Genomic DNA, 12,632 nt, shown 5'->3' with positions numbered 1-12,632 from the left:
CTTGGGAATGACCTTCACTGACAGACTGCAGTGTTAAGTAACACAGGACTGAATGCAGATTAAACATTTTCATATTGTGATTGTGATTGGCCCATGGGATGGCCAAAATTAATACTTTTAAGTAAAAACGTTCAGGTCATAGTACCAGGAGAAGGCATGTGTTCAAATGATGAGTGAAAACAGAGTTCCTTCAGGATTACAGATTTATTAAAAATTAAATAAAAAAGAATTACCTGCAATCAAATTTAATGTTAAAATGAAGACTTGGTAAAACAAAAAAAAAAAAAAGAAACGTATTTGAGATAAGATAAAAACAGATGCCTGCGAGGAAGAGGAATGCAGCTAGAAGTGATGAAGTCTAACTTACCAGGATCAAGCCTCACCACAGCCATGACCTACCAGAGCACAACACAACAAAAGCAGGCAACTAAAAAATAAACATTGCAAACAAAAAATAGAATATTACAAATCAATACAGTACAAACCACCCTGCAGGGCCACAAACACAGGCGAGGCCTGAACCATGACGCTCCAAGGCACAAGCAGACACAACCTCCAAAGCAGTAGCATGAAAACAAAAGAAGAGGGGAACAAAACAACATATGGCTGACATCTAAAGAAAAAAACACATGTTACTGACAGCAATGTACAAATTACCTGTATATTGTATATTGTATAAAGTTAACCTTAGATTAAGTAACCGATTAACTGAAACTGTCCTTTCTTTGCATCAGGACCTTGGTGTGGGCGTGGCCTTTGCTAAGCTAATGTGACAGCATCGCCCCCCCGGTATGGCTCAGCAACTGCCTGTGTGATTGTTTTTAGACACAGCAACATGCAGTTTTATGTAGTCAATTAATTGCATCATTGACTGACATTATAGCAGGTAAACTGTATTTTTACGTCTAACATGTTGCCTGTACACTACACTCAAGGTGAATCCTGATGTGAGGTCAAAATAGTTGCCAATAAAGGTTTTCTTGCTTTTTTTTTGCTTCCCTTTCATAAGGAACTTTGGAGGTGAAGATCATCAAGTGTTATGTGATGCTTTTTTTTTTACATCATTCTTCCTGAATAACTCAGTTGTATCTATTTAAATGTAACAATGTGAAACATTAAGAAAAAAAGAAAACTAAACAAGAGATACTTTAAGACATTTTAGTTTAAATAATTGAATTTGTAGTTTATTACAAAGTCATTAGCTCACAAAAAACCAAATGAGCTTTTTTGTGTCATGTGAATTATTGATCAATTAAATAATAGTAAAAATTTACAAACAATGCATGATCTCTAAGTTGTCTTTAAATAAAAGTCAATAGCATTAAGCCCATTGTTATATTCTACATAATCATGCCCTACATGTAAAACTGTTGAATTAAAACAGGCCATGGTTTCATGGGCAGCTGTAGCTCAGGAGGAAGAGCACCCTTCCACCCGGGAGGTCAGTGAATCAACTCCTGGCTTTCCCTGACGACATGTCGAAGTGTTTTTGGGTAAGACATTTAACCCTAGGTTGCCTCACGATGTGCCTTTCAGGGTATGAGTGTGTGTGTGTGAATGGGTAAATGTGACACGTAATGTAAAGTGCTTTGAGTGGTCAAGCTGACTGGAAACATGATATATAAGTACAACTCCATTTACCATTTTCAGATGACATAATGAATACACAATATTGCAGGGATTTTTAACTTTTATATTTTCATTCCATTTTCTATTAATTTTACTTTTAAATTTCATGGGGCTTGAAATTAAGACAGCTTGTGAAATGGAAAAGAAAATAGTTTTTCTCTATTTAATGTTTTGTCCTGTTGTATGTTGAATGTGCAAAAAAGCAGAGATATACATTTTTAAGACATCCATGACAGCACCATTACAAACACATTGTTTTCTCATAAGTTCTTGTTTAGCCATCTGCTTCCTTCACTAAGCACTTATGATTGCCAAAAATCTTCTACTGATTGGGAAGAATGGCCAACAGCCAAACCTCTTACTGTGTTCTTATGTAATCCTTTTATAATGTAGATAAACAAGCTGAAACTCTATGTCTGCTGTATTTCATGTACCACTTAACCTTTATTCACCTTCAGTTGCACAAGATGAGATTTTCTGCTCAAAACAGACAAGAGATAATTAGCAATGAAACAAACCTTGTAAGAGTTTGTGTGATGAATAAACCTGGTACCTACATGGTGATTCATGTTGGTCTCCTACCTGCCATCTGTTTGCTTTAATTGTATGTTTCAATCAGATTTCTGCTTAGAAAATGTTTCCATATGCTTTCTCTTGCTTTGTTTGTGTGTGTGTGTGTGTGTGTCCTTCCAAAGGGCTGAGTGTCCTCCTGATCTAGCCAGATGGTTTTATGACTTTCTTTAATGAGTTGGAATATATTTGCCAGCTCTTGCATAAAAAGACAAACTGCTGGTCGAGAGTTCACCTTCATTTCACATGTTTAAATTTCTGTGAAATGTGTCAGTGTGTGTATGTGTGTGTGTGTTTTAAATGATATCATTTTAACCATTTACATGGAGACGAAGTAATCGGTAGGTTTGATGGTCACAGTGGTGATGTAGGAGGCAAGACTGAGGGAGGAAGGTTGTAGTAAAGGGAAATGTGAGTTTGGGCGTAGCAGGTTTGATTGATGGCTTTAAATGTGTGACATGAGGAAATGTTCCTAAAGACGGAAAATATGCTCTACACGTTTTATTTTTCTTTCACAGGAAAAAGGAAGCAATTGCAGAAGCAGGATTTTGCGTAGGTGTGTGTGGGTGTGTTAGTCATGTATTTATAACGAAAGAAAAGTATTAAAAGAAATAGGAAATAATGAAAGAACAGATAATAGTCAATGAACCAAAGGCTCCTGTTTTCATCAAATTGATCATCTGTAAATCAGCGAGAGAAATTTCCCCATATGGGACCATAGTTATTTCTTGGATTCAAATATCATGGCTAGTGTAAAGATATCTACCGCCCCCTTGTGGATGTAAGTTCTTACTACAATAATAATAATAATAATAATAATAATAATAATAATAATAATAATAATAATAATAATAATAACTCACACAGCAACTAATACAGTGCTATATTCCAGAAACCCAGTGGACTAATATGTGGTAGTTTGAATAAAATTATCAAATGTGTTATATGACCTGCAGAGAGCTCTTAAAAGTGAGGAAATAGGGCTGGTTTCAACCATATATTGGTGCTTCACTGGTCTAAAATCAGTGTGCTTATTAAGCTGTTTTCAGTTAAGCTGAAAACTTCATAAAAATGTCAACTGAAGGACCTTGATGCTTCTGTCTTGTCTAGTTGCTAGCCATTCTTCAAAGTTGTAGGCCTAAAGACAAAAATAGATCAAAGGTATCCATGAGAGGGAATTTACAGGATCAGACTCCCCTCATTAGCTGAATAGATTAGAATAGAATAGAATAGAATAGAATAGAATGCATTTATTGTCATTGCATAACACGATACAATAAAACTAGTAGTGCTCCTGTAACAGTGGTAGAAATTCAAGTTAAACACAAGTTAAAAGGCATCCGTACTGGTTAACAGACAGACATAAAAACTGTTGACAAATAAGATTCAGACAGAAAAAAGGGTTAAATTTTGTACATAAATAGAATACGTAAATAAACATTGTGTACAGTTTAAGGGGAATTATTTGTGTCAGCTGCTTTGGTTGATCAGTCTAATGACTTGGGGGTAAAAACTGTTTTTAAGTTTGTTTGTGTGACTTTAGGCTTCTGTATCTCCCACCAGAGGACAGCAGAGAGAACAGTTTGTGGCCAGGGTGTCAACAATTTTTTAGCATTCTTGCTCTGCTGAGACACTTTGAGCCAGAGATTCTCAACTCAACTCAACTTTATTTATAAAGCCCTTTAAAACAAACACTGTTGTTACAAAGTGCTGTACATAAACGGCCAAAGCAACACAGAAAATACAACAATTAACAGAGGAAATTAATAATATATTTAAAATAATTGTTCATTGTTTTTAAAATAGTTTAAAAGCAATGAACAATTTTAAAAGAATAAACAGATTAAAAACAAATAAAACCAATAAATAAAACAAACCACAGCACACTTAAACAGGAAGAGAGTCTCATACTGGGCTGAAAGCCAAATAATAAAAACGGGTTTTAAAAAGAGTTTTCAAAATGGACAATGAGGAAGCTTGTCTAATGTAGACAATGGCTGAACAATGTAGGTCTCTGTAGAACGAGATCAGCATCTGCTGGTTCAGACTGTTTCTCCGTAGCACTCTGAGGAAGTGTCTCTGCTGGGCAATTTTCACCACCGACAGTGTGTTTGAGGCCCAAAAGAGATCCTCTGAAACCTGCACCACCATTATTTGAAGGTGGAGACCCTCTCCACCTGAAGTGGCTCATCTGAACAAAACTGTAGTCATGTTCAGCCTTTGAGTCTGCAGGTTGTTAAAGTCATCATTACCTATTCTATAAATGCCACAAACATAAGTAGATTGTAAGCTCTTTATTATAAGAGCAACTTTCCACGGTGTAGAGTAGAAGAAGCCTTTTAGATGAGAGGTGAAAGCATCAAGTCCCATGAAAATGAATTCAGCTCAAACGCTTGGAATTCTTAAAAGAAACCAGAAGAAAATTCTGCCAAATTACACAAGAAATGGGTTGATTTTCATTGTATGAAGTGATGAATCCACTCAGGAGCCCAAGACCTCAACACTGCTGAAGCAGTGTGGGATCATCTTGACAGAAAATGGGACAAAAGGCAGCGACATTCAAAGAAGAACTCTTTTAAGAAACTTGGAGCACCACTCCTGGAGGCTACTGGATGAAACTGCAGAGAGAGTGCTTCTCTAAGAGGATTCAGGTTGTGTTGAAGATAAAAGATCAAAGGTGGTCATACAAACTATTGATTTTCAGTTTTCCCTTACATGTTGTATGAACCTTTCTTTTTACACATGTTTGAGCTATTTTTGTCTCTAAGATCATTTTCTGTATATTTATTATTGACAGAAAACCATCAAAAACATTTAATTTTCTTGTCAAAGCATTCCCTAGTTACAAAAATGAAAGCTGGTAAAGCTGGAAATTTGGACACTGAAGAGAAGTATGTGTGATTTCCTGTCCATAGTTTTTTGATTGTTACTGAGAAGAGATTTGTATATATTTAAATTCATTAGAACACGGCTACCCACAGGCTGATGTTATCAGTGTTTTGGCCATGTTTCAGTTGACCTTGGGTTGTGGCTGCTCTGAGCTTTTATTGACAAATGGGTGTCATGGATGTGGTTGAAGGCCATCTGAGGTAAAGCTGAGACAGGGCGGATCTAAAAGGGGCCACAATATTTATTTCCAGATTCATTACCCTAAATCCTCAAGAGTCTTTCAAACAGTTCCCAGTGAGATAATATGAGAGTTATGGTTAGATTTTTTTCCTTCTTAACCTGTGCTTAATGATGTCTTTCATAAACTGTCACCTCTGCATTAAATGTAGAGGAATGTATGCCATTTCCAGACTATCACTCTCAGCTTTAACCTTCATTTCCTTCCAGCCACTGTTCCCAAACTTCCTGTCTCTATGGGCCACAGCACAAACAAAATAAGAAACTGCTTCCTTATAATGGAAAAATGACAAATAGCAGCAGATCCAGGGCTAGAGTATTTTCACTGAGGACATTAAACTCATGTCCTTGATCATTTCTTTGTAAATTTGGACATTGTAGAGAAGTATTTTCATGGACATCTGTCCATAGTATTTTGAGTGTTTGTGTTAAAAACAAAAGCTAACCACCTAATATACTTGGTGCAGATGATACGGTAATTGCACTGACTGAGTTCAGCATTTTTGCTGAACCAATTTAGCAAATTTGGTAACAGACCAGACACAAATTATGGAAGTGAATTAATAAGGGTCCATTTCCATAAAACATCGCAGTAAGCCTTGGCAGAGAAGCAGCATACACAAAAACAGGAACCCCAACCTAATGCACTTGTATCCCATCTATAATAATGATCTGAAATGCATTTGAGACAAGGGACATTGTTTGCAGCAGATCTATCATGTCTGTCATGCAGCCAGCCAGTCATGTGGCATCATATCATGCAGATACCATTGAGGAGCTTTTTTTATCTTAATTAGGAAGGGTGATTTCCTTAAATTTAGATATCTTTAGACAACAACAACAACATTATAAAATAAAATAAAAAATTAGTGTGCATAAGTCTAGCATGTAGACCTCTTCTTGTTGACAGGAATGAGAACTGACAGAAAGGTCAATTCTTACCTCTGTGATGAACAGAAGAAAGTCTCAAAATGTGTATCAGACTGATCAAACCTGTAGACAGATGGGTAACACCAAGAGCAGAGATTCGCCAAAATGTGACGAATAATAATCTGGTCAGGATGATGCTGAGGTTTATCTTTTTAGGATTTATTTCAGTATGCATCACGACCTGAGCTTGATTATTTGATCATATCACAAGAGGATGACTATAAACTACAATAGATACATCTTAGAGACTTTTTTTTTCAAACCACACAATCTAAAAATCACAATCAATTAACTTAGTGAATGTTTACAGATGTCTGGGAATACAAAGCAAAAAAAATCCTTTTTCTATATTGGTCTGGAAAATCATGCGTAATATAATCAAAGACACACTCATGGAAAGACACTGTCACGGAGGATGATGAAAAGGGATACACAACTGTGGTGGGCATATTTATCATGTGGTGTGAGCAAAACTGCCTGCAGCTCACAGTGTGGCAAAAACAAAAGAACTGGTTGTGTACATGAGCAGGTCAAGACCACCAGTAGACCCCGTTTCCATCAGTGAAGTAAATGTGGACACTATGCAGGATTATGAAAAACACTAGAGTGTTTATTGAGGACCAAGCTCTGGTTTATGGGGACCAGAGCCCACTCTATTGTTGGAGGCAACCGAGGTCCTTCAGCATTTGCTGGACGATGCTCAGGGTATTTTATTAGTCTGTGGTGGGCAGTATCTTTCTTTATGCTGCTGTGTGATGGACCAGAAAACTCAAGGTGGCTGACACCAGCAGACTCAAACTTATTCATGAAGCTAGTCATGTTGTGGTTATAGAGATGGATTTTCTGATGGTGATGGTGTCAGAGAGCAGGATGCTTTTCACCTTCTGCACAACATGCAGGACAACCTCAGGAGTACATTCGACAAACGACTGTGAAATACAGTTTCATATCTTTCATATCTTGTTTGATAGTTTCATATCTACCAGTTTAAAGGGGCATTGTAATGCTGCAATTTCCCACTGGGGTTCTGATTCTGTGATTTTAATTTTTTTCTTGAAGTGAAGGAGGAGGCATGATGAGAGCATAGTAGGATTAAACTAACGACCATGATGATGGGTCACTTTAGCCTGTGACTGAGCCATCTTGATAAGTTTTTAATGGATTAAATTTATTTAAAACACTTTCAAGACATCCATATTAGATTCTGTTTTAACTCTTTTTATTGTGCCTTTTAAACTCAAATACCACACTGTGACACTGCAAAAAGCTGGTTTATGTTTTAAATCTAATATTGAAGAAAAGTTCTGATACTTGAAATGTGAGGTCTGACGTATCCTACTTGTATAGGCTATAATACAGGCTCTTTAAAATATGACCTCGACCCAAAAATGCCTTGTGTAATTCATTAGACATAATTCTAAACGTTGGAAATCACCAAGATCAACTTATTTTATTGCTTTTTATCCAGGAAATTGCAAACCTAATGAAAGCACCCACCCAGAGAATCCACATGTTGCAGGCTGTGCTTACTACAATATTTTACTCGTCAGTGAAGTTTGACCATCACGTTGTGGTTGTTGTATAACTGATTTCCTTTACACCGTGTTAGACATGATGTCAGGCAGTTAAGACACGATGTTTTTCCACTAAGTGCTGGTTTACAACCAGTACCAGCGCCAGCTTCTTTTCTTTTTGAAGAATGACAACTTCTCTGTTTTCATTTAGTCCTAACGTTCCCCTAACAGGCTACTTCTCGTCCTCTTCTCTCTCAGCCGGCTGCCAGTCCGATTGTTCCGGCTGTGCCCGGTTCTAGTTGCCATGGAGATGACGTCATGCTGCAGTACCGGCAGGAACGGCGCAGCCGCGAACTGAGGAAAGGGCGAGTCAGAGGGAGCTTACAACGCAGCCACAACTCCTCCGCCATTCAGCCAGACTGAGCCGGAAGGGCCAGAACCGAACAACCTATTAAAAAAAAAGGGCCCGTTTTCAGCTTCCTCCTTTTCTCCAGCAGCAGCAGACTCCGTTACACAGCAGCGGCAACATGCGTGAGATTGTGCACCTGCAGGCCGGGCAGTGCGGGAACCAGATTGGAGCAAAGGTATGAAAATCTTCAGACAAGCTCGTGGGCGTTTTGTCTACCTGTTAGCAGCAGTCGCTTTTATGTAACTAAACGCAAGTTCGTTCTTGCTGCTGCCGACGCGTCGGCTAATAGATCATGCGGTTCACAGGAAATCCAAATTAGGTCCACTTAGTGTAATGGAAATTGTTGTATAAGGCAGTGGTAATGGCAGTGTAGAAAAGCATCCTTCAGGATGGGCGGTGGCAAGTCGAGACATCCCCGGTTGACACTTGATGTCCTTTAAATACGCGACTCCACCAAACGGAGCCGCGCGCTGCGGACCAGAACGTGGATGACAAAGCTCGTGCAGGTTCAGAATTAGATTGAGGTAAATTGTCAAATTATGAAACAGATATTTGGTAGAAAAATAATGAATGAAGAGGCGACACGCCTGTTTGTGCACGCGTGCCTGCACGCGCGTGTGGGCCACCGAGAGAGGGGTGTGGCTCACGACACCGAATGCACTGGAACGCGCAGCTTTACATGCATTTAGTCATGTTTTAGCTGTAACAATAAATACTTTGATGAATCTCCATCAAACAGTAGGCTTTATGTTGACTCTGGAACCAGTAAATGATGGATGTAAATGTAAACAGGTCACTTTAGTTGCTAGGTATGTCAGCAGGTATATTTATGTCATGGAGGATTTAGCTGGTATTCGTTTCATCGTGTCTAATCTTTCTCATCAACCTGTTTTGTAGTTCTGGGAGGTGATCAGTGATGAGCATGGCATCGACCCAACAGGAACCTACCATGGTGACAGTGATCTGCAGCTGGACAGAATTAATGTCTACTACAATGAGGCTTCAGGTCAGGACTTTTTAACTGGAGCATTCTTGTTATCTGTTTCATTTTCTGTTAAAAAAAAAATGTTGATGCACACGTTTGTGTTATAGGTGGAAAGTATGTGCCGAGGGCCATCTTAGTGGATCTGGAGCCAGGCACTATGGACTCTGTTCGCTCTGGCCCCTTCGGACAGATCTTCAGACCTGACAACTTTGTCTTTGGTATTGGATCAGATACACTTGGGCACATTATTTATTACATAGGAAAATGGAAGATTGTGTTATTTAAAATGTTATATTCCCTGATAGAGAAGCTTAATTGACGGTACTTTTAGCAGGTGATAATTGACAAAATATTTAAAAACAAAACCCTGCTGTGTGCACAACTCATCATAATTAACTCCTCCTTACAGGCCAGAGTGGAGCAGGTAATAATTGGGCAAAGGGTCACTACACAGAGGGAGCTGAGCTGGTGGACTCAGTTCTGGATGTGGTGAGGAAAGAGGCTGAGAGCTGTGACTGCCTTCAGGGTTTCCAGCTCACACACTCCCTGGGTGGTGGTACCGGCTCTGGTATGGGAACTCTGCTCATCAGCAAGATCCGAGAGGAGTACCCCGACCGTATCATGAACACCTTCAGTGTGGTGCCCTCTCCTAAGGTGCAGTGATCACGCCACATTTCTTCTTGATATGTTTATATGGATGTTAGGTTTCTTTTAAATGTCCACGCTCTGTCTCCAGGTGTCGGACACAGTGGTGGAGCCCTACAACGCCACTCTGTCGGTCCACCAGCTGGTTGAGAACACAGACGAGACTTACTGCATCGACAACGAGGCTTTATATGACATCTGCTTCCGCACCCTCAAACTCACCACACCCACGTACGGCGACCTCAACCATCTGGTGTCTGCCACCATGAGCGGGGTGACGACTTGCCTGCGCTTCCCCGGCCAGCTCAACGCTGACCTCCGCAAACTGGCTGTAAACATGGTCCCCTTCCCTCGTCTACACTTCTTCATGCCTGGCTTTGCGCCGCTCACCAGCCGGGGCAGCCAGCAGTACAGAGCTCTCTCCGTCCCCGAACTCACTCAGCAGATGTTCGATGCTAAGAACATGATGGCGGCCTGCGACCCACGTCACGGCCGCTACCTGACGGTGGCTGCCGTGTTCCGCGGCCGTATGTCCATGAAGGAGGTGGATGAGCAGATGCTGAACGTGCAGAACAAAAACAGCAGCTACTTCGTGGAGTGGATCCCAAACAACGTGAAGACGGCCGTGTGCGACATCCCGCCTCGTGGGCTCAAGATGGCCGCCACCTTCATCGGCAACAGCACGGCTATACAGGAGCTGTTCAAGCGCATCTCTGAGCAGTTCACCGCCATGTTCCGCCGCAAGGCCTTCCTCCACTGGTACACCGGCGAGGGTATGGATGAGATGGAGTTCACTGAGGCGGAGAGCAACATGAACGACTTGGTGTCCGAGTACCAGCAGTACCAGGACGCCACAGCCGAGGAGGGAGAGTTTGAGGAGGAGGGCGAGGAGGAGGTGGCCTGAGGCTAAAATCACTCCCCATTTGTCATCTGCAACCATCCATAACTCCATCCAACCACTTATTCCAGCCCTACTCTGCACTTTCTCTTTGATATTTTTAACCTATTTTTGTTTCGATCCTTTCCCAGTTCTCTTAATCCTGTCTTCAGTTTCTCTCTTCTCTCTGCCTCTTCTTCTCTTCGTAGGCCAGAGTAGGGCCCACACACTAAACTGCTCCTCCCATCTTAGAGCTCATGTAGAGGTAGCCAACACAAGTGTGCTCGTGGTCTTTTATCAGTATGTTTCTGTTTGTTTTCATAAATAATCTTCATCAGATAAAAAGTTCCACACCTGGGCCAATTTTGTCTTTTGTCTAATTTGAATTTGATTGAAATAAATTAGTTGGAGAAAAATCTGTGTGGTGTTTTTCTGTTTATTAGTTCAATATTAAAAATGAACCCAGGAAGCATAACTTTGTTGATATGATCAATAGATTTTGTTTTACTTTTTTTATTGATAATGTTAATCAAAACTGAGACATACACAGACTGTAATGACATTGATATAAAAACTGTGAAGAAGGCGATAAGAGGGATCTCAGGACCACCACTGCACATTAGTAACATCATTTCAAATCAGTAAATTTCCAACCCAAAAAGAAAAGCTAAAGCTGTGCTGTTGTTTAATGCTGGTGTTAGACAACGCTTCATAAATTACAGGCCTGATTTTCTACTCCAACAACTCCAGAATCCTAGAAAAAAGTCTTTGATAAACATAAAATACTTCCTGAAAGTCAGTATGGATGCAGTTCAACACGACCAGCTTTAATCAGTTCAGCTGACGATAATACAAACAGTATAGATCAGTAACGATGTGGAGCTTATCTTCCAAAACATGGTGCAGTAAAAAATTTAGCCACACAATTTACAAGCATGCACAAAATGTATTTTTACCACATCTGAGGGTATCTGGCTAAGGTTGGGTACATCAAGTGGGGTTTTAGGTGTGTTCGTGTCCACATTCAGAATTACAACCTCCTCCAACCACGACTCCTCACCCGCTAGCAAGCAAACACAAAGTTTGATCAGTGGTCATTTTTCAAGGACAAACCAGTTATGTTCCTTTAACTGGTGAATCCATTGTCTGCACATTATCTATCCCCCATGGGGGAAATTCGAATTATCCAACAGCTTACAATAAACAGATAAGTGATTAAAATGAATCAAAGTAAAAGTAAAATGTAAGAATGATATTGCTCGCTGTCCACAGGAGTGTGAGGGACATGTCAGCTGTTAAAGAGTCTAATAAGGGTGGGGGCGAAGGATCCGAACCTTTCAGTTCATCCAGCTGCTTCTCTGTCTTTTCAGGATGTTGTGGAGACGGTGTTCATTGTTGTCCAGTAGTGCATGCAGCTTCCTCCTCATCTGCTGCCCCACCACAGTTGCAAGAGGAGCCGGCTCACTGTCCAGCTCAGAACTGACCTTTGTTAAAGCATTTGGTCCAGATGCCTACAATCTACGTCCATAGTGCCACAGCAGAGGACAGGAAAAAAAGGAAACTTGGAAGTATTATAAAATACACTGCACTGCAGACATGGATGGACCTGAGCCATCTGAAGAAGAAAAGGCAGTTCTTCCTCTCCTGTATACTGTGTTTCTATTGAGAATTGAGAACTTCTATTGAGAAGTGCCACAACAGTCACATCTGAAAACTTCTGAAAGTCATAGGACTCTAAAGTCTGATGTGTAGAGTGTGAAACAAAAAGCGACTTAAAACAGTCCCCTTGTGGAGCCCCAGTGCTTCATTTCAGTGTCCCAGAAACACATCTTCCCAGCCTGTTATACTGTGGTCTGGATGTCATGTAGTCCACAATCCAGGACGTCAGGAAGGCCACCTCAAACATAGAAGCATGTCTCTTAGTATGGGAATGCTTAAATGTGCTGT

At 40.3% G+C, this 12,632-nt stretch overlaps 1 protein-coding gene across 1 annotated transcript; it reads left to right on the top strand.

The window, feature by feature from the left end:
- The first annotated feature begins 8,111 nt into the window (after positions 1–8,111).
- LOC121638637 (tubulin beta-4B chain-like) lies at positions 8,112–11,101 on the top strand. The gene is made up of 5 exons (XM_041983523.1): positions 8,112–8,353; positions 9,076–9,184; positions 9,271–9,381; positions 9,573–9,817; positions 9,900–11,101. The coding sequence occupies exons 1-5, from the start codon at positions 8,297–8,299 to the stop codon at positions 10,710–10,712; spliced, it is 1,335 nt and encodes a 444-aa protein (XP_041839457.1). The 5' UTR covers positions 8,112–8,296; the 3' UTR covers positions 10,713–11,101.
- The last annotated feature ends 1,531 nt before the right edge of the window (positions 11,102–12,632 follow it).

Source organism: Melanotaenia boesemani, chromosome 4 (assembly GCF_017639745.1).
Source record: "Melanotaenia boesemani isolate fMelBoe1 chromosome 4, fMelBoe1.pri, whole genome shotgun sequence".
NCBI classification, from domain to species: Eukaryota; Metazoa; Chordata; class Actinopteri; order Atheriniformes; family Melanotaeniidae; genus Melanotaenia; species Melanotaenia boesemani.
This window is presented reverse-complemented; position numbering and strand designations above follow the sequence as displayed.